General features: G+C 35.1%; 1 protein-coding gene across 1 annotated transcript in view; it reads right to left on the reverse strand.

Annotated features, from left to right (window-relative positions):
• LOC136040348 (multidrug resistance-associated protein 1-like) overlaps positions 1–23,707 on the reverse strand; it is a 137,701-nt gene that overhangs the window by 101,503 nt on the left and 12,491 nt on the right. Inside the window, exons 3-5 of the mRNA XM_065724593.1 lie at positions 22,526–22,713; positions 17,886–18,080; positions 9,890–10,067 (exon numbers count right to left, since the gene is read on the reverse strand). Of these exons, the coding sequence (XP_065580665.1) occupies positions 9,890–10,067; positions 17,886–18,080; positions 22,526–22,713 (561 nt within the window). The remainder of the gene's footprint in view (positions 1–9,889; positions 10,068–17,885; positions 18,081–22,525; positions 22,714–23,707) is intronic.

Here is a 23,707-nt window from a genome sequence, read left to right on the forward strand (position 1 = left end):
GTCGACACAGTTTTGGAACCAAATGAAGCGGTTAATTATCCATCTGAATTTTTAAATTCCATAGATCTTTCAGGGTTTCCACCACACGTGCTACAACTAAAAATAGGCGTACCAATAATATTGTTACGTAACATAAACCCACCAAAGCTTTGTAATGGCACTCGACTTGCCGTAAAAAGAAACAATGGAAAACCTAATAGAGGCCACAATCCTGACAGGGCCTTTTGAGGGTGAGGCTGTTCTTATTCCTCGCATTCCCATGATTCCAACAGATCTGCCTTTTCAATTTAAAAGATTGCAATTCCCAATTCGATTAGCATTTGCAATCACCATTAACAAAGCTCAAGGTCAATCATTAGAAAAATGCGGTATTGATCTTAATACTGATTGTTTTTCCCATGGACAATTGTACGTTGCATGTTCGAGGGTCGGTAAACCTGACAATCTATTTATATGCAGCGAGAATTGGACAGCGAAGAATGTTGTATATTCGCAAGTTTTACGCAGTTAATTTGTATTTCGGAACCAAATGAAGCGGTTAATTATCCATCTGAATTTTTAAATTCCATAGATCCTTCAGGGTGTCCACCACACCTGCTACAACTAAAAATAGGCGTACCAATAATACTTTTAAGAAATATCAACCCACCAAAGCTTTGCAATGGCACGTGACTTGCCGTAAAAAAAAAACAATGGAAAACCTAATAGATGCCACAATCTTGACAGGGCCTTATGAGGGTGAGGCTGTTCTTATTCCTCGCATTCCCAAGATTCCAACGGATCTGCTTTTTCAATTTAAAAGATTGCAATTCCCAATTCGATTAGCATTTGCAACCACCATCAACAAAGCTCAAGGGCAATCACTAGAAAAATGCGGTATAGATCTTAATACAGATTGCTTTACCAATGTACAATTGTATGTTGCATCTTTGAGGGTCGGTAAACCTGACAATCTATTTATACGCACAGACAATGGGACAGCGAAGACTGTTGTATATTCACAAGTTTTACGTAGTTTATTTTGTATTGTATCTATCTATCTATCTATCTATATAAAAACGAGTTGTGTGTATGCATGTTTGTTTGTTTGTAAAAAGAGCGTTTGCATATGACGTCATTATTAGTACATACGGCTTTGTATATGGACAGACAATGGGAAAGCCAAGAATGTTGTATATTCGCAATTTTCACGTAGTTTGAAACACATATATAAATCTATCTATATTCACAGGTGGGACACAAGGACACAACTGCAATGGCGCGTAACTAGTATGGTGCGTAACTAGTATGGCGCGTAATGACTTACGTGCGTGGGGGGGCTTGGGGGGGGCGTGAAGCGCCCCCACCAGCTAGGTGTTGGGGTGACGCGAAGCGCCACCCCAACAGCTAGTATATATATATAAATAAGTTGTCTGTGTGTGGATCTGTGGATCTGTGGATCAGGTGACGTCACACTAAATTATTTCACACTAATACAAAAGAAGAAAAAAACTAAAAAAGGTAAAAACTACAAAAAAAACTGAAAAGAAAAAAAAACTAAAAAAGCTAAAAAACTAAAAAAAACTAAAAAAAGGTAAAAATCTAATAACTAAAAAAAAACTGAAATAAATAAAAAAAGGCAAAAACTACAAAAAAAATAAAAACTAATAAAAAAACTAAAAAGCTAAAAAACTAAAAAAACTAAAAAAAACTAAAAAAAGGTAAAAAACTAAAAAAAAATAAAAACTAAAAAAGAAAAAAACTAATAAAAAGGAAAAAACTGAAAAATAAAAGAGAAAAAGAAAACTAAAAAAATGTGAATAAATATATATAAAAATAAGTTGTTTGTGGGTTATGTCTGTCTGTCTGTCTGTCGAGTGACGTCGTGTTTGTCCGCATATGACGTCTGAATTATTTCACACTAATACAAAAGAAGAAAAAAAACTAAAAAAGGTAAAAACTACAAAAAAAAACTAAAAAGAAAAAAAACTAAAAAAGCTAAAAAACTAAAAAAAACTAAAAAAAGGTTAAAAAACTAAAAACTAAAAAAAACTGAAAAAACTAAAAAAAGGCAAAAACTAAAAAAAACAACTAAAAACTAATAAAAAAACTAAAAAAGCTAAAAAACTAAAAAAACTAAAAAAACTAGAAAAAGGTAAAAAACAAAAAAAACTAAAAACTAAAAAAGAAAAAACTAAAAAAAAGGAAAAAACTGAAAAATAAGAGAAAAAGAAAAATAAAAAAATATTAATAAATATAAAAAATATAAATATAAATATAATATAAATTAGCAATCAACAAAGCACCGAGACACAAATGACGACCGGGACACAGGGAGTATAAATGACGACCAGGACATAAGTAAAAAAAAAACTAAAAAAACTAAAAAAAGGTAAAAACTACAAAAAAACTAAAAACTAATAAAAAAAACTAAAAAATCTAAAAATCTAAATAAACTAAAAAAGAAAAAAAAAAGGAAAAAAATAAAGGAGAAAAACAAAACTAAAAAACGAATGTATATACAGACCGGGACACCGGGATACAAATGACGACCGGGACACAGGGAATATAAATGACGACCGGGACACAGGGACACAACTACAATGGGGACGCCGGGGGGCACAGGGGGATATAAATGACGACCGGGACACCGGGACACAAGGAATATAAATGACGCCTGGGACACTCAAAGAGAAATCACAGACTGGAACACCGGGACACAAATGACGACTGGGACACAGGGAATATAAATGACGACCGGGACACAGGGACATAACTACAAAGGGGACGCCGGGGTGCACAGGGGGATATATAAATGACGATGGCGACTCAGGGAATGGTCGATTAGCAATCACCATCAACAAAGCTCAAGGGCAATCATTAGAATCATGAGGTATAGATCTGAATACGGATTGTTTTCCCATGGACCATTATATGTTGCATGTTCAAGAGTCGGTAAACCTGAAAATCTATTTATATGCACAGACAATGGGACAGCAAAGAATGTTGTATATTCGCAAGTTTTACGTAGTTAAAAACATATATATATATATATATATATATATATATATATATATATATATATATATATATATATATATATATATATATATATATATATATATATATATATATATATATATATATATATATATATATATATATATCTATATTCACAGGTGGGACATAGGGACACAACTACAATGGCGCGTAACTAACATGGCGCGTAACGACTTACGCGCGCGGGGGGGCTTGGGGGGGGCGCGAAGCGCCCCCATCAACTAGGTGTTGGGGTGGCGCGAAGCGCCACCCCAACAGCTAGTATGTATATAAAAATCAGTTGTCTGTGTGTGTGTGTGTGTGTCGAGTGACGTCAGGTTTGTATGTCGACTGACGTCATGTTTGTCGACTGACGAAATTAAAGACCGGGACATCGGGACACAAATGACGACCGGGACACCGGGACATAGGGAATATAAATGACGACCGGGACACTCAAAGAGAAAGCGACCGGGACACAAGGAATGTTCGATTAGCAATCACCATCAACAAAGCACCGGGACACAAATGACGACCGGGACACAGGGAATATAAATGACGACCAGGACGCTCAAAGAGAAATTACAGACCGGGACACCGGAACACAAATGACGACCGGGACAAAAATGACGACCGAGACACAGGGAATATAAATGACGACCGCGACACTCAAAGATAAATTACAGACTGGGACACCGGGACACAAATGACGACCGGGACACAGGGAAACAACTACAACGGGGACGCCGGGGGGCACAGGGGGATATATATATGACGACGGGGACACAGGGAATGTTCGATTAGCAATCACCATTAACAAAGCTCAAGGGCAATCATTAGAATAATGAGGTATAGATCTGAATACAGATTGTTTTTCCCATGGACAATTATATGTTGCATGTTCAAGAGTCGGTAAACCTGACAATCTTTTTATATGCACAGACAATGGGACAGCCAAGAATGTTGTATATTCGCAAGTTTTACGTAGTTAAAAATATATATATATATATCTATCTATATTCACAGGTGGGACACAGGGCACAGCTACAATGGCGCGTAACTAATATGGCGCGAAACAACCTACGCACGGTGGGGCTTGGGGGGGGCGAAGTGCCCCCATCATATATATATATATATATATATATATATATATATATATATATATATATATATATATATATATATATATATATATATATATATATATATATATATATATATATATATATATATATCTATATATATAAAAATAAGTTGTCTGTCTGTCTGTGGATCTGTGGATCAGGTGACGTCATGTTTCGGCTGACGTCATGAAATTAGTTGCCGTCATTTTTGCTTTGAAGGTGACGTCATTCAAGTTATATAAGACATATGTTCGCGTAGAAATCTATTAATGTTTAAGTTTACAATGACTGATGAAGATGCTCAAAGAGTCTATGCCAAAAAACTTGCTGCTGATAGAGAAAGTCAGAAAAGAAAGCGTGCCGAGGAACTACCAGAGCAACGCGAAAGCAGACTTGCTGCTAAAAGAGAAAGTGAAAAAAGAAGGCGTGCCGAGGAATCAAAAGACCAGCAGGGAAACAGGCTTGAGGCTGATAGAGAAAGAAAGAACAGAAAGCATGCCGAGGAACTACCAGAGCAACGCAGAAGCAGACTTGCTGCTAAAAGAGAAAGTGAAAAAAGAAGGCGTGCCGAGGAATCAAAAACTCATCGATGCTGCGATGCCCTACAATATCCTATCATTTTTTGGGATGGAGCCGACGGCTATCACTTTAATATTAAATTGATGAATCCAGCCACTAACAAAGAAATGAATAAGAAATGCAGTGCAATGCATTATTATTCCTATAGACTAATGATTCGGCAGGATGATGAAAATTACATTTTAAAATGCCGTGAATTGTTTCACCAATTTGTCGTGGATATGTATGCTAAAATTGAATCAGAACGTTTGCTATATATCCGCCTGAATCAGACCAAGCTCCGCTTAGAAATTCTGAATTGAATGCACGTTGCGAAATTTCTCCCAACGTTGAAAGGACAATCGTTTCCCAATTGCAACATCTTTTCCACGAAAATAATAATTTAGTGCGTCTGTTCAAAACAGCCATCGATTTGATGCCTACTGATACTCATAAAATTGTTATTTCCGCTGACAAAACGCCTCCTGGCCAACATGTGCGTAGATACAATGCTCCGACTATCGACGAAGTGGCAATCGTTATGGTCGGTGATCAGTTTTTACCTCGAGATATTATTCTACATAAGCGAAACGCTTAGTTGTTAAGAATTGCTGAAACTCATCGATGCTACGATGCCCTACAATATCCTATCATTTTTTGGGATGGAGCCGACGGCTATCACTTTAATATTAAATTGATGAATCCAGCCACTAACAAAGAAATGAATAAGAAATGCAGTACAATGCATTATTATTCCTATAGACTAATGATTCGGCAGGATGAAAAAATTATATTTTAAAATGCCGTGAATTGTTTCACCAATTTGTCGTGGATATGTATGCTAAAATTGAATCAGAACGTTTGCTATATATCCACCTGAATCAGACCAAGCTCCGCTCTGAACAATACATTCATTTGCGAGATGCAGTTATAAATGACGGTAATACCACAAACGTTGGAAGATTAACAATTTTACCTTCGTCATATGCTGGCAGTCCCCGTCATATGCATGAATATGCTCAAGATGCTATTGCGTATGTTCGTCTCTATGGTCGTCCAGATTTATTTATTATATTTACATGTAATCAATCTTGGGACGAGATACTGCAGCTTTTACTTCAAGGACAATCGGCAGTTCATAGGCATGACATTACGGCACGTGTCTTCCGGCAAAAGTTGAAATCACTGATAAACTACCTTGTAAAACATGAAGTGTTTGGGTCAGTGCGATGCTGGATGTACTCAGTGGAATGGCAAAAACGAGGTTTGCCACACGCACATATACTAATCTGGCTACATAAAAAAATTACTTCAAACGAAATTGATGATGTGATTTCCGCTGAAATACCTGATAAAAATGTCGATAAGGGGTTACATGATATTATTGTAAAAAATATGATACATGGACCTTGCGGTGCACTTTTTTTTCGCTTTGCAAAAATGATTCTTTTGCAAAAAAACTGCTGTATACTGAAGTGCCTTCGTATTACACGTGGAATACTAAAAATAAAGTATTTGAACGTCGAAAACAGAGTAAGTCAGTCGACGGCCAACCTACCATCTTCAAAGATACCACGATAGGAAGACTCTACACCGTTCACCCCAATCAACATGAATGCTTCTTTCTACGCCTGCTTTTGGTGAATGTACCCGGTCCGACATCCTTTGAGTATTTGAGGACTGTAAATGGTACTATACATGACACTTACCGTAGTGCATGCCAAGCTCTGAATTTATCGGAGAATGACCAACACTGGGATAACTGCGTCAATGACGCGTGCGAAACGTCAACCCCAAGTCAAATTCGTGCATTGTTTGGCATCATTTTAACAACTTGCTCTCCATCAGCTCCTACAGAGTTATGGGAAAAATATAAGTCAAAAATGTCCGAAGATATACTTCATCGAAAACAGTTAGAGACGTCAGACATGACTTTTGATTTTACATCAGAAATTTATAACTACACTTTAGTTGTTATAGAAGATTCGTGCGTAAGTATGGCAAACAAACCTCTTCAAGATTTGGGAATGCCTTCACCTAACCGTATCGCTGCTGTTTCGACATGTGTAGAATTGGATCGTGAACAAAGTTACATTACGAGTGATCTATTGTCGTATGTACAAAATAACATTTCCAAGTTAACGTCGGAACAAAAAGACATTTATGATACGATAATGCATTGTGTCGATAACAACGTTGGAGAAATTTTCTTTTTGGATGCGCCAGGAGGTACTGGTAAAACGTTTGTGATAAAACTGATTCTGGCATCAATTCGATCTAAAAATGAAATAGCGTTGGCAATTGCGTCGTCCGGAATAGCCGCAACATTGCTGCCTGGTGGAAGAACTGCTCATTCCGCTTTGAAATTGCCTCTGAACTTGCATTCTACAGAAACTCCCACGTGCAATATTTCCAAATCATCTGGGATGGGTAAAGTATTGCAGCAATGCAAACTTATTATTTGGGATGAGTGCACAATGGCACACAAAAAATCGCTCGAGGCTCTGGATCAATGCTTGAAAGATGTGCGAGGGAAGTCGAAACCCTTTGGCAGCACCTTAATATTGCTTGCGGGAGATTTCAGGCAAACATTACCTATAATACCTAGATCAACTCCTGCAGACGAAATGAATGCTTGCCTGAAAAATTCTAATTTATGGGCACACGTAAAAACATTAAAATTAACTACAAATATGCGTGTCCGATTGCAAAACGATGACTCTGGTCAAACATTTTCAGATCAATTGCTGGCAATGGGAAACGGAAAGCTCCCAGTAGACTCAATTTCAGGACGTATACAACTACCTGCTGATTTCTGTAATTTAGTGACGTCCAAAAATTAATTGATTGAAAAAGTATTTCCGAATATTCTAAAAAATTATAAAAATAATAAATGGCTAAGTGAAAGAGCGATTCTCGCACCCAAAAATATAGACGTCCACGAAATCAACAATATTGTTTTGACCAAGATTCAAGACCAGGCAGTCCTTTACAAGTCAGTCGACACAGTTTTGGAACCAAATGAAGCGGTTAATTATCCATCTGAATTTTTAAATTCCATAGATCTTTCAGGGTTTCCACCACACGTGCTACAACTAAAAATAGGCGTACCAATAATACTTTTAAGAAATATAAACCCACCAAAGCTTTGCAATGGCACTCGACTTGCCGTAAAAAAAAAACAATGGAAAACCTAATAGAGGCCACAATCCTGACAGGGCCTTTTGAGGGTGAGGCTGTTCTTATTCCTCGCATTCCCATGATTCCAACAGATCTGCCTTTTCAATTTAAAAGATTGCAATTCCCAATTCGATTAGCATTTGCAATCACCATTAACAAAGCTCAAGGTCAATCATTAGAAAAATGTGGTATTGATCTTAATACTGATTGTTTTTCCCATGGACAACTGTACGTTGCATGTTCGAGGGTCGGTAAACCTGACAATCTATTTATATGCAGCGAGAATTGGACAGCGAAGAATGTTGTATATTCGCAAGTTTTACGCAGTTAATTTGTATTTCGGAACCAAATGAAGCGGTTAATTATCCATCTGAATTTTTAAATTCCATAGATCCTTCAGGGTGTCCACCACACCTGCTACAACTAAAAATAGGCGTAAAAAGATTGCAATTCCCAATTCGATTAGCATTTGCAACCACCATCAACAAAGCTCAAGGGCAATCACTAGAAAAATGCGGTATAGATCTTAATACAGATTGCTTTACCAATGTACAATTGTATGTTGCATCTTTGAGGGTCGGTAAACCTGACAATCTATTTATACGCACAGACAATGGGACAGCGAAGACTGTTGTATATTCACAAGTTTTACGTAGTTAATTTGTATTGTATCTATCTATCTATATAAAAACGAGTTGTGTGAATGCATGTTTGTTTGTTTGTAAAAAGAGCGTTTGCATATGACGTCATTATTAGTACATACGGCTTTGTATATGGACAGACACTGGGAAAGCCAAGAATGTTGTATATTCGCAATTTTTACGTAGTTTGAAACACATATATAAATCTATCTATATTCACAGGTGGGACACAGGGACACAACTACAATGGCGCGTAACTAATATGGCGCGTAACTAATATGGCGCGTAACGACTTACGCGCGCGGGGGGTCTTGGGGGGGCGCGAAGCGCCAGCTAGTATATATATATATATATATATATATATATATATATATATATATATATATATATATATATATATATATATATATATATATATATTCTATCGTATTATTTGTGTTATTTGCTATCGAGATTTCTTTTTTAGAGTGTTGGTTACTATTTGGCCAATTCGTTTATTTATAATTTGTGGCCATGAACCGTTTGATAATTAACAATGTACGCTCTTTTCCTTTGAGTATTGTTGCTTGCTAGTGTCAATGGCTGCTCTTTACTTATATTATGTGTAGACTTTGCTGAATGTTGTTTACTAATCTTTTGTGTACAGTTTATATTACATAAAAATTGATCAAAGAATTTACTCTCTTTATGATTCTTATTAAAAATGAATAGATCCTCCAGGCAAAAATTTGTCATTTTAAATTTATCCCTTCAGAATTTGGTCATGTTTCCTAGGCCTTTTTAATAAGGCTTTATCATTGAATTAATCCAAAACATGTATAACAATGACCTTAGTTTTGAGTGGGTTTTGTGGGATCCTGTGCGATCTTCAACATTTATAATAAGCTTATGAACAGATGTATAATAATTTCAGTCTACAGTTATCAGTCTTAGCCGTAATTCCAAAAGTTGGGAACAGGCCCCACCAGCGGGGCATGGAAATACTTCGGCGGATCATGGACAGGATATGCTCCCTCTGGTTGACTAAACCTTAGAACTATAACTTTGAAAAAATAAACGATTGTTCGAGTGAATGATGTTGGATTCATATGCTTTTAAACAGGGAAAAAATACATGTTAGTTTTTCAATAATGTCATGCATTGTATGAAAGATGTTTTACACAGTTCCTACAGGTAATACACGTAAAACTTTGAAAGCCAAAATCTAATTATTACGAGGAATGGGGGCATCGGTATTTTATAAATGCATAGGAGGGGCAAGGTCCAAAATTGTTTGGGAGACACTAGTCTATAGCTATCAGTCTATGAGTCTTAGGATGAACAAGCACAAAAAATTATTTCTAAGAGTTTTGAATGGTGAAGTATTACCTTTCGATAGATGGCGGAGGTGATAGCCGTCCTCACACTCATTCCAACAACATACACCGCACGATAATGCTTAGCAAGGAATAATGTCTGCACAAATGCTGTTATGGTCAAGGTAAAAGCATACACAAACCCCTTCCATTCATATTCTGTCAAATCTTCCGTGAAATCAATCAGCAGTCTAAAAGATAAAGAATAATCAAATCTTAAATACCTGTTAAAATAAATTTAATCATAGACTCAAATTTATCTAATTGTGTCAAACTCTTTCACTGTTATTCTCCATTAATTACGAGAAATCCACTCCCTATCTTATTAAGTCTAATTATTTAGTCTCTCCGCAACAGGCTTAGATAAGCCTAGTCCTGTGATTCCCAAAACCTCACCGGTGCAACATGGCATTATTTTGGTAGATAATGGACAGGAGGTGTACCCTTTGGCTGACTATAATTTAGAGCCCTAGCTTTAAAAAATCACATAAATGGTGTCTTATTCATATCCATTTACAGAGCAAAAGGATGCAAGATAGTATTTTAATAGCGTAATGCAGTGTATTAACAGAAAATATTTTTTATTAGCATCAAATATACCTAAATGGTAATTCCCCCCAAAAAGTAAATTATGGCCTTTTCAGCTTCTCCTACGTGAATGCAGGTAAAATTTCGAACATCTAAATGTAAATACCACGAGGATTCACCAGACTTTTAGAAAGCCTAGGTGGGGCAAGGCATAAAATCGGTTGAGAACCACTGGTGAAATCTATTAAAAACAAACAATTATCCAAAACCGCATGAATCCATTCCACATGCATTAAATCGTGTATGTCGGGTAAAAACACTTTTTATTTTCGGTTTTATAAGCACAAATGTCATCTTTATTTCTTCTCATACTTTGCTCATAAGCCTGGATAATGAAATAAAACACAACCAATAAAAACAAGATAAAAGAGGAAAAATAAGTAGATGAACAAGCCAATGAAAAAAAAAAATTAAAGATGTCCACTTGACCATTTTAAGAAAAAAAATAATTCTTTGGTTTTCATGGCACGTTGGAAACCTTGTAAAAATACTTAGAGTTAAATAATATTTCGCGGATAGAAAATGGTTTTAAAGCTTTTTAAATTAAAAAAAATGGGTTTCCTCCAGCTAGAAGATTTTTTTTTATATAACAGTCAAACTTAAAACAGACATATGGGGGCTTCAACGTGAGCCCTGTTTAAGAAAATAAAAGTTTATAGAGCTCTATTCAACTCTAAATTACTAGCAACCAATTTCACTCAGGGCCCACTTGTAAAGTGGGAAGCCACCAGCTTGCAACTGAGAATGATGTAATCTTGCGTAACCTGCTAAAGCTTAGGGCCCGTGTGGAACCCTCGCTTGTAACTCAGGTTGAAGTAATCTCAAGTGACTTGTTGGATTTCAAGTCACGCTAGTCAAGTGGGGAGCCGCGGTTGTAACTAAGGGCACACTTGTATTTTACGTAATAATGGCGCACACGTGAGTATTACGTAATGACGACACACATGTGGGTGCTACGTACTATTTTTGGATATTATTTTCTTTTCGTTGAGGCTTTTTTTCTTCAAGGATTTTTTTTTCTTCGAGACGTTTTTTTCAAGTCTTTCCCTCTGGGAAACCTTATTATCAAAGATTTTTGTCCGGTGTAGGAATCAAATTTAAGACCAGAAATTTCTCCAACGGAATGTTACCTTAACCATCCGTGTAAATATGCAATTGATGTTGTAATAATCCAGAAAGTACATTCTAGCAAAAATGATTCGATAAAGCTATGCATTGCATGTTTCCAATTGCCAGGATAATTCACGTGCGGGGAGAAAATTAATTACTGGAAATTAGATACATTTGACACAAACCTGTTTGTTAAGTAATGGTTTATAGTTTACTATCCGGGAGTATTGTAAATAGTTCCTAGCATGTTCTTTTATTAATAGAGTCTTTTACTTTAATGGAAATTGAATGCGCTAGCAGAGGTGAAATAAAACCAATCGTATTCTTATGTTTAGAATATGGTACACCTTCATATATGGTTAAAAGTTTATCTTTTCCTTTTCACTACTCATAATTTTAAACATATGTTAGAGGCAATTTTGGACGAGCACACCTATGTGCATAGGCTACAATAAGCATAAATTACATTACTGAAACATATTGAAGATTCATCCTTGATAAAAAAATCTAAAGAATGAAGGTTTATTTGGGCATGCAAGTTTTATCAATAAAGAAATTCACAAACATTAGTGAAACGCATTACTGTTTGGGTACTGAAATTTATATTATACAGATAGAAAAGAGATATTTTTCAACTAGAAAGTCGTTGAACCGAGGATTGTCAACATAAATGCTAAGAAATTTGCCATAGGTATATTCACAGCATCAAAATATAATACTGCATGAAAACCATTACTCTTAATGAATAAATCTTTAATTGCTTTCTAATTTGGTCTGAGAACAGACGCGGACTGTGCCGGGGACGAGGAGGTAAATACCCCTGGGCTGATAGGTTCTGAGCCGTTCGTTTCCTTTTTTAGTCGACATAATGATCAACAAAAAGTTTTGCTTGACAATTTTCGACTGTGTTATTATAAGCCCACATAGAGATGTAGCGTAGATACCTGCATACTGCCCTAGAAAGGGGAAAATGTTGCTGTCAAACAAGCTCGTTCATGGGCTGAAATTTAATAAACATAACCTTGTGTGTCACCGTTACAAGCTAGTAAAAGAATCAGTAAATACTTGAGTGTCAAGGTGTTCTGTTGGTAAGTGTTAAATGATAAATTTGTCTCGTTTTACTAAGTAGAAAGATTTTAGCTTAGAAAAGCGTAACATTTTGGCTATCACGTTCATCAGTTTTAAACCTATGAGAAGATGGACGAAGTGACAGACGGGAAAGATAATGGAGATGCTGAAAAACTAGGACAGAGGCGATGAAAAGAACTATTCAAGGCTGGAAAACACCCTAAACAGATAAACTTATCGTTTATAAGGAGAACTAAGGTCAGTAAAACTTTTTGCCTTTTTTTCAACTTGTGGACTAGGTTTCAAAGCTGGCTCTAGATTCTAGGTAAGACTTTCATTGTTGATTATTTAGTAGTAGTTATGTAAAATTACCCTAAAATAAAAATTTAATATGTAAAATTGGTAAAATAAGATAAAATAGGGTAATATATGGTACTCCCTGAGAATTAGAGGGTAAAATTGGCGTTTTAGAGTTGCTCTGTAGCTAGAAAACCAGTTTAGTATTTTTCCTTAAGCATCATTTTCAGCTTTTAAAATAATATTTTGATTATTCTGATTTTCCTGGGCTTAAAAAAGGGAATACCACTTCATCTAGAATTTCGTCAATTTAATTAACAGTCTAGTTTATCCCTTTGGTAATCTTGTGTCTATGGTAATACCTAAGCACTTGGACAGTGCCTGATTTAGGACATCGAATCTGCAAGAAAATATTTAAAATATCCCCCCCCCATTAACAAATGTTCTGGATACGGCTCCTAGGGCCATATATAAATTTCTACCTCTAACCTCCTCTCGTTTTTTCTTAGACTTAAGTTTGTATTTATCTGAAGATTCTTTCAAAACAACTGCTGAACACAATGGCCGTTAAACTAGAATAAAAATTTCTTAAAGACAATGTAATCAGTACTGTAACGCATTCGATAGTAATTGATTGAAAGCAAGGTCACCTGCAAGGGGGTAGGGGGTGTTGACCACTCTGAAATCGGGGACTGTAAAGTAATTTTGAGGAAAGCAAAGAAAAGAGAGCAGAGTAGGAAAAACCAAAGATAAATTGCGTATTGGCCTATGGTTAGTTACCTATCATTAGATGTTAGCCCTATATAGGGGCAATATGAGTTAACATTTGTGATAGAACGACCCCTCTCAGCCCTCAACAATTATGTTTCTCTATGACCAGGTTGTAGTAAAAAATTAATTCTTGGAGGGCATGAATGGTAGGTTAATAGCGATCTTTATCAATAAAAGAAGCATAAGAACCTTAATCTTCATGGCATCAAATCAAAGAACCAGCTTTTTAACCTGAATATGTATTTATGTCGAGTTTGAAGTAAACATATTTCATTTTTTAGCGCATAAGAAAGTTTGTATAATTATAGACAAAGAAGGAAAACAACTTAAATTATTGGGGTAATCCCAATCAAAATACACCATCAAATTGTGCAAGCCTGAATACCGTTGAGCAGATATCTGAAGCCATTGTAATAAGAAATGTTTGACATTGTGTTTTCTCCCATAACGTATATATGTTTTTTGGCTTTTCATTATTACTTCTTTTTTTTACCAGGAGTGAATTTTTTAAACCAGTTAATGAAATTAAATTTATTATCAATAAAAACTCCACTAGTTACACAGTTCTCACCAATTTGTCTTCGCACCTTCAACTGAGACCCTCAATTAAAATAGTTATTACTAAAAGTCTTGTGAATGAAGTTTTTTTGGCTGATTTCAAATTGATTCAATTATGCCATGTCTGCATCCTCAGGGATTCCTTACCTATTGAATAATCTTTCAGCAATGCTCAGTAACTGCAGCTCATGATAGTATATGTGGCTAAAACCATCATAAACTTTAAAATAAAATTCGATGATCGGTATACACATTATGTAAATATCTTTTAGTACATTGAAATATTTGTATAAATCGAAAAAAGAAATATTACCATTTAAAACGGCTGAAAACAAAGTTCCTAGTTGAATCAAATCCCCCCTGCTCCCAAGAGATTTCCTGGTGTTAACAAAGAAATTTCCTGGTTGGGCTGGGGCTTGCCTTTTCCAACTGTGTGCCGGTATAGCATGGGAATGTATGGTACATAGAAAAACATTTTAAATAATTCCTTCGTCCCCCCCACCATATTTTTTCTATATTTGTCGTAAGGGTCATTTAGGCTTATAAGTCTAGGTATTAAAATGTACTCTTTGAGGCATCTGCCTCCACCCATGCCTACAAAATGACTACCCTCCCCTTCTTCACGACAGCTGATACGCAATTACAGATCAATAACTTTATTTATAACAAAAATAAAGTGAATTTACTTGGTTAAATCTGGTAAGATACTGCCGCCGTTAGGCATTACTGTCTCAACAACTGGAAATAGTAAATATAGCTGTTCTGGTACTTTCAAATTGATTGTCTTTTCAGAAATTTTGATTAATATAAAAATGATTTTGGCCGCTTCGCAGATTGGTGTCATAAAATAGCAGAAAGCAACACTTTATCGTGACACACTCTTTATAGTCTCTTAAAAAGAATTTGAATTTACGTTCGAATAAGCTACTAATTTTCTAGGACCTTAAATTTGATAAGATCATCCCATAAAAAAAAAAAAAAAAAAAAAAAAAAAAAAAAAAAAAAAAAAAAAAAAAACGCAAAACAAATAACCCTACATCGACGATCTTTCCTCTACGAGAAAAATTGAACCAATTCAACTTTCCAGTATTTACTCTAGAATTTTCTTTTACTCTAGGGTTAGAACATTTTGGATTAAGATTAAATGTATAATAATTATAAATATTATTGATTAAATAGAATGATATTTTTGCCGAAAACCCTCACTATTTTGCCAGGGACCTGTAATTTTCACTTCTTTCCTGTCCACTGGCTGATATTGCCCTTGTTTTTCTCAGCTATTCAGTTTTGTTGTTTTTACTTCTTTGCTATATGTAAACCCTGTTTGTAGCCGTTTCTGTCTTTAATAGCTTACATAACTGATATAATTTTATTTCGGCTAATATTTTACCATTTATAAGTTATAATTACTTGTACTATAATGTAGTTTATCGTTCTTTCAACAAGAAACGGAAGTCAGAGAGATGGCCTGTTCAACCAGGTAATACAGCTATAAACAAAATAAAATCATATTCAAACCTGTTATTGCTAGCCTCTTAACGCTTCTGTGCTTTGCAAATTCTAAAACCTCGTAAAATATGACAGTAAAATTCTAAAACCTCGTAAAATATGACAGTAAAATTTGTAACATACTAGTAAAATACTTAAAATTACATTAAAATACGTAAATTACATAAAATATGTAAATTAAGCAAAACATTGATTTTACAGGGTCTGTAAAATTACGGTAAAATTGTTGCAGATCGTCAAAAGTGAAGTTAAACCAAGATTCAGCGTTTTGGCTTCAATGCGTGCGACATTTTACAGAAGTCTTGAGATCTTCAAGACATTTTTAGAACCACATGGAAGAAGCACGTAACATCGACCCAGTTTCAACAGAGGGTGGACCAACGTCTTCAAATACTGTGACGTCTTCCGCACCAGTGGAGCCAGTAGCAGAGGGATGTACACCGTATCCGAACCAAACTGGAAGTGCTGACTCGGACGCGAAGCTAGCTGATGGTAAGCTACATTGGCCAGTAAGCGTGTCTTTTTCCTATTCTTTACCGTCGATTCCAACACTAGCTCAGGAATTAAATTTCATGACGTCAGATCCATTCCAGCCGACACAACCTCAAATATAAAAGCTCAGCTTTGACTTGGCTTTGATTTACTACCGGAAACTTACCACTGGTTCCGTCTTGCGATTCTGGGTTACTCTTGAACCTAGAGAAATGTGAGCAAAGTCAATTTTTTGTAGCATATGCATTGTGTTTTCCAGTGGAAAGTCGTTTGTTTCCGGGTTCACAACTTTTAGGAATGCAAATGAGGAAATCCAGGCATATGAAAAGTCAAAAGGTCATATCGCTGCAGCTCAAGCATATACTCAAGCTGTCAACTGTCATGACATTGGATGGTATATAAACAGCACTTTAGCCAGTAAACGAAAAGAACAAATCTTGCAAAACATTCTAGAACTGAATCGTTTTTAGAGGCCGTGAAGCTATTGGGGAGACAGGGATGACGTTCTAGAGCAGATGGTGACCAGAACGGACTTTAGCTTCTAACAAAACCGGGTGTAAACAACCGAAAAATCCTTGAGGTTAAACTTTGCTCTCGAAATATGATGTCCGTCTTAAAGAACATCAGTAAAAAGGAATACAGGATATGAGCAAAAGGAAATTTCTAAGACGATAGTCCAGAAAATGATGAGGAGGATTTTGAAATAGATGCGGAGAGCTATAGTGAACGAAATCGGTGAAAAAAGCACAGTGTCCAAATGGACACAACTCAAGACGCTGGGATTGTGAACCAGGCTTCTATTGTTTTAAGATATGTGAAAGACAAAGAAATTTACGAACGGCTCATTGCTGTAGTACCTCTCCAAGATTCCAGCGGCATGGGTATGAACGAAATCCTACAAGCCAAGATTAGGGATCATGGACTTCAGTACGGAAACATAGCTGGGGAGTCACTTTACGGTGCTTCTACCATTAGAGGCGAATTAAACGGACTTCGTTATTACATTCAAAATATGAAAATAAAGAAAAAAAAATGTTTGAAAATTGTAGTCTAACATTCTGTTGAGAAATAAACATAGATGACGTAGATGATTATACAGTGGAATGACGTAGTTTTACAGCTTTTATTAAACCGTTTTAGAGGCAATAATTGGCTGACAGAGAAAGTAAAATCGTCACTTATCATCAAATATATTAAAAACAAACAAAACACATTGTGTTTTGAGGTAAGACATCTTAGCCTTATCTCATGAATGTTAAGTAATTGAAATAACAGTACAGCTTAGGCTGGATTTTAGGTTTTGGGGCAAAGTAAAAGAATATTAAATACTTGGATCATGTCAAGAGCACCAAATTATTTCGCTGTCGGGAAATGAAAGATTAAGTTGATTTAAAACGAAAGAGTGTATTTTGATACCACATCAAATGAGTGCGTCACTATTTTCTCAAGAGAAAAAACAGGAGATCCCACACTTTTCATGCACAACTTTTCTTGTATGGCAAAGAAAGAAGACAAAAAAAATGCCCCCGCAACCCTTTTTGTCGACAAAAACGACCAGAGGTTGCTGTGGCAGTTTACATATACCATCTAACATAAATCTTTCTTTTTTTACTTACCTCTGAATTTGAGGACTAACGAAAGCCAATAAATCGGCCAGAAGCTTCCAAATGCCACTTATGAGTAATTGTACTCCAAAGGTTTTCAGCAGTACAGGAGCTAGTGAAATGTAAACTTTTTCTGTTTTTTCCTTTATTTCATTCTCTTTCATTTCTATAGTTCCGTTGGTCATTTTTTTACTTTCTTTCATGGACCTAAAGATAAATAAAAAATAAATAAAACAGACCTTACAACAGCTTAATTTAATTAGATACATTTGAAAAATTGTAAAGTAATTAGATTAGCATTAATTGACTTCAAAGATAATACTTTGCACGAAAATTTAGCACAAAAATATGTAATAAAATTGCAAAATCCAGCAATCTTGGTACATCAATCCTCAAAATTGAAAGCTACCGTATCTTTGTGTCAATCTTTCGTTCAATTTAAACGTCAAATGTTCCTAGTTGGGATTGGCTCTTGCTTGTTGAATTATTTTGAAATTTTCGTAAGATGATCTCTTTTTTTTACAAAAGCAATCTGAAGCAGCTTCAAAACCTGGATCTCTTTATCTACAATATATCAGTATTAATGGAGACAATAACATCAGAAGATGGAGATACTTAATGCAGTACACAAAACATTATTTTGGTAGCTCTAATTCGAGGGTTTGGGTTAATCCTTGAACTAATTAAATAAATATAAAATTATAACTACCCAAAAAAGAATGATTTAAATTCAGTAATTTGAATTTAATCAGTGGAATCACTTATTAGTTTACATTAATCATATATTTATGTTATTTATAATTTTTATTTTTTATATTAAGCTATTATTATTGCAGTTGTTCACTTATTTTTCAATCTAGTCTTTCAGGTGAGGGAGGAATTATCCCCTATTAAATATTACCGACAACTGAATCAGAGGTAATTCCTTCTTTGATGTTTATTATTATTATCATGTTTTCAGTTTAATTACTTTTTAATTGCATTGACAGATAAGTATAATTTTGTCACTTCTTGTTCTTCAATCCAGTATAATACGATAAGATACTTAACCACGTACAAAAATAGAAAGCCTTTAATTCTCTCTACCATCTATTCTTATTTTAGCCACTCACAGTCCTAATTCCTGCTTCTCGGCATTATTTCCAAAAACAAACCATTCCCAACGCATACACCAAGGAGCTCAATTTTTTAGTTATTGTAGTTAACTACCAACGGCCACGAGGTAACTATGTAGGAAATTGTACAAAAAGCGTCAAATATTCGATGTTTTCGGAGGAATATTGACATTATACTACGAAAACAGTGTTTTTATTAAGCCTACGTCCTCCATAAAATTTTTAGGCGGGTCTCCTCTCCCCCCAGTAAAAGTCTCTATATGACTTTGCCAGAGAGCATGTGCATATTATTCCATTCTTTGATCAAGACGAATTCTAAACTCTGATGAACCTAAAAAGGATAAGACATTCTCAATGTCTCTTACGTATTAATGTTGCGTGAATTAAAGTAAAATAGAATCTATGAGGGGGGACAAATCCGATCTACGTTTAGCGTTTTAAAGATTTGACTGAAAGAAAAGTAAAAAAAATAATAACAGATTATTAAAAAAAAATGCTGGAACAGAAAAAGTGCTTGAAAATATATTTCTTCATATTAGGTTTTAGTCAAAATATCAACACAGATTTTTCTTGAAAAAATGAGGTGATGCGAAAATGTTACGGTCATTTTCGAAATTAGTATAAAAAAACGAAACTGAAAAAGAATTTCTTGCGTACAGTTAAAACAGCAGTTTCACAGCCCCTGTATTCAAACAGTTCGTGGTAACGAACTGTAGTAGGGAGCGACCCGGCTCAATAGTAAACGAAACTCTAAAAAACGGAATTTTGATGCTAAAAGATACGTCAAAAGAATTGAATTTTTATGCTGATTTTAAATATATAAATTTCATCAAATTTAGTGTTTGTCATCAAAAGTTACGAGCCTGAAAAAATTTGCCTTATTTTAGAAAATAGGAGAAAACACCCCCTAAAAGTTACAGAATCTTAACGAAAATAACACCATCGCATTCGGCGTATTAGAGAACCCTACAGCAAAATTTTCAAGCTCCTCTCTACAAAAATGTGGAATTTCGTATTTTTTGCCAGAAGACAAATCACGGGTGCGTGTTTATTTGTTTTTGTTTTTTTTCCCAGGGGTCATCATATCGACCAAGTGATCCTAGAATGTCGCAAGAGGGCTCATTCTAACGGAAATGAAAAGTTCTAGTGCCCTTTTTAAGTGACCAAAAAAATTGGAGCGCACCTAGGCCCCCTCCCACGCTCATTTTTTATCCAAAGTCAACAGATCAAAATTTTGAGATAGCCATTTTGTTCCGCCTAGTCAAAAACCATAATAACTATGTCTTTGGGAATGACTTACTCCCCCAGAGTCCATGGGGGAGGGGCTACAAGTTACAAACTTCGGCCAGTGTTTACATATAATAATGGTTATTGGGAAGTGTAGAGTCGTTTTCAGGGGATTTTTTTTTGGTTTTGGGGTTGAGGGGAGGGGGCTATGTGGGAGGATCTTTCTTTGGAGAAATATGTCATGGGGGAACAGAAATTCAATGAAAAGGCGCAGGATTTTCTAAAATTACTATAAAAGAAACAATGAAAAAATATGTTTTTTCAATTGAAAGAAAAGAGTAGCATTGAAACTTAAAACGAACAGAGATTATTACGCATATGAGGGGTTCTAAAAATACTTTAGCATAAAGAGCGAGGTATTTAGGAGGAGATAAATACCTCGCTCTTTATGCTATAGTATTTTTAGTAATTTCAACTATTTATTCTACGGCCTTTCTGATTCAGGGGTCATTCTTAAAGAATTGGGACAAAACTTAAGATTTAGTGCAAATAAAGAGGTATTAACGAGGGTACAAACCCCCTCATATACATTATAAAAATTAAAGAATATAAAAGTTTGTTACGTAAGTTAATTCTTAAGTTACGTATATTTTTTACAAATAAAAAAATTCGTTAAAAATTAAAATTATAGTTGCCTTTTTATATAACTGAAAAATTGCATGGCAACTAGGCCTCCTTCCCCATCCCTTATTTCTCAAAATCGTCTGATCAAAACTAAAAGAAAGCCATTTAGCCAAACAAGAAATTAATATGCAAATTTCATTTTAATAATTTATGTGTGGAGAGCCAAAATCAAACATGCATTAATTCAAAAACGTTCAGAAATTACATAAAAAAACTAGTTTTTGAACTGAAAGTAAGGAGCGACATTAAAACTTAAAACGAACAGAAATTACTCCGTATATGAAATGGGTTGTCCCCTCCGCAATCCCTCGCTCTTTAAGCTAAAGTTTGACTCTTTGCCACAATTCTGCTTTTTAAAACAATTAATAGCTTTAGTGTAAAGAGCAAGGGATTGCGGAGGGGACAACCCATTTCATATACGGAGTAATTTCTGTTCGTTTTAACTTTTAATGTCGCTCCTTACTTTAAGTTAAAAAAACTAGTTTTTTTTTATGTAATATCTTTAAAACTCGAACATTCGGGTTAATTTTTGGCCAGCAAAACAAAAACCAAGAGCTATACAATTGTATTGGTTGTAGTTTAAATGCAATACTACTCAGTAAATACAACTGAAAACAAAAGAAGGAATTAGATAAGATAAGATCTTATCTTATCTTAGTAAATACAACTGAAAACAAAAGAAGGAGTTGAATACCGTATATTTTATGTTACCATATGCAGAGGTTACTGTGAATGTTGAATGTCGACATTCACCGGTGAAATTCCGCAATTTTTTTTCTCACAGGATTTAGTCAGCATTACCAGTCAATTTTTTCAATCTTGTGCAAGGTTTGAGGGTGAAAGGCTCGGTTAGGTTCTTAATCCATTTCTATGATTAATATCAAAATTTAATCTAATTTAATCCTACCTAATTTAAATCTAAATTTCACCATCATTATCTTACATAATACTGAAAAAGCTGATTCGCAAAGCCAGATGAATCCAAGCAGATAAAAGGGAATTTCGGACATTCACTTGTGAATGTCCGAAAAGTAACCTAATTTCGAACATCCACAGTAACATAAGTAAAATATACTATACGTATATATGAACATGTAACCGTGAATGCCGGAAATCTGGTTAATACCAACATTCGCTGGTGAATTTCTGAAATTCCTTTTTCTTTGCTTGGATTCAATTAGCTTTATTATTCAACTTTTTCAGTTTTATGCAAGCTATGAGGGTAAGAATTAAAGTTATGTTAGATTATGCTAGTTTAGCTTAAGTTAGGTTAAATTTGGTTTTAAATATCAGAAAGGGGCTAAAAGCCTAAGATAACCTAACCTCTCGTCATCAAACCTTGCATTAAATTGAAGAAGTTGACTGACAACGCTGATAAAGTCCAAGAAACAAAAAGAAGGGTATTCCGGACATTCACCGGTGAATGCTGACATTCAGAAATTTCGGATAGTCACGATAGTATATACTTATACACATTACTTATATTTAAAATCAAAATACGTTTAATAAACAGAATACTTTTGCATTTACTCCATTTAACCTCTGTTTTGTAAAGTGGGTTATAAATACATTATTAATTATTATTATTATTTGTCACATGCAGATAAATAAAAGAATGAAAGTTACTTTTTCACAAGATATTTATTCCAACGCTTGTCAAATTGAGGCACAACAAATGCAGAGGTATGTGTGGGGACTAGATTCCAAAGATCAGCCATTGTTAGTGCTCTCCTATATCCTTTCCATGCCAGGGGATCGAGCCAGAAAAAGGTCAACTTTGATAAAAATGAAGCGCTCAATTCTGGTGACGGTCTCTGAAAGTAAAAAAAGAATACATATTATGTGAGTCCCTGCAATAATTTGAAATTTCAATTTGGGGTATTTAAAGGTTTTGAGGCCAGAAAAATCAGGGATTATTGTTTTTAGCATACATGATTAGTTTATTGCGGAAAATTCAGACCTCAGGCTGGATGGATGTACATGCCATTTCATTTTGGAAAGCCGGGTAACATTCAAATTATCTAACTTTCTTTAAGCCATCGCATAAATATAGAATGGGGTCTGGATGGGGTAGAAATTAATCCCTTTAATCCTGAGAATATTTTTGGATTAAGCAAAGTGATAGATCGCCTGTTATTTGGAAACAATTCTGCGCGGACATAACAAATTACTCTCTTAGGCTTACTGGCACAGTGGGAAGGAGGGGCCGTCATGAACACATCATTGGAATTTCTTTTTTCACCTCAAGATAAATTAACAATCTACGGATCTCCTTTTCATTTGTGTTTAAAGAATGCAGTGAAACAAATTCTTGTTCCTAATAGTTTCCTTTGTGGCCGTGTAACGTCTATTCAAAAGCAAGGCAAGGACCCCACGTCATATGTAAATTACCGTCCCATTACAGTATCGTGTTTTTAAGTAAGTTGCTTGAACATTTGTTACTACCAGAAATTGAGTCGAATCGTGATTTTACGCCTTTTCAATTTGGTTTTCGGAAAAGTTTCGGTTGCTCCCATGCACATCATGTTTTAAGCCGACTCATGAAAGATGCTGTAAAAACTAAAATGTCTTTATACTGTCCTACTGTTGATATTTCTTGAGCTTTCGACAACGTTGTGCACTCTCAGGCTCTATTTTCCCTTGCGTCTTCATGTGTTATCTTCTTGGTATTCAATGTCTAAAATTCAAGTTACCTGGAATGGCCAAATATCTGAGCCGGTAAAAATTGATAAGGGAGTTCGGCAAGGTGCCATATTGTCTCCTAGTATATTTAAATGCGTGCTTGCATCGTGCCTGCATCCCCTTAGA

This window comes from Artemia franciscana, chromosome 20 (genome assembly GCF_032884065.1).
Source record: "Artemia franciscana chromosome 20, ASM3288406v1, whole genome shotgun sequence".
NCBI lineage: Eukaryota > Metazoa > Arthropoda > Branchiopoda > Anostraca > Artemiidae > Artemia > Artemia franciscana.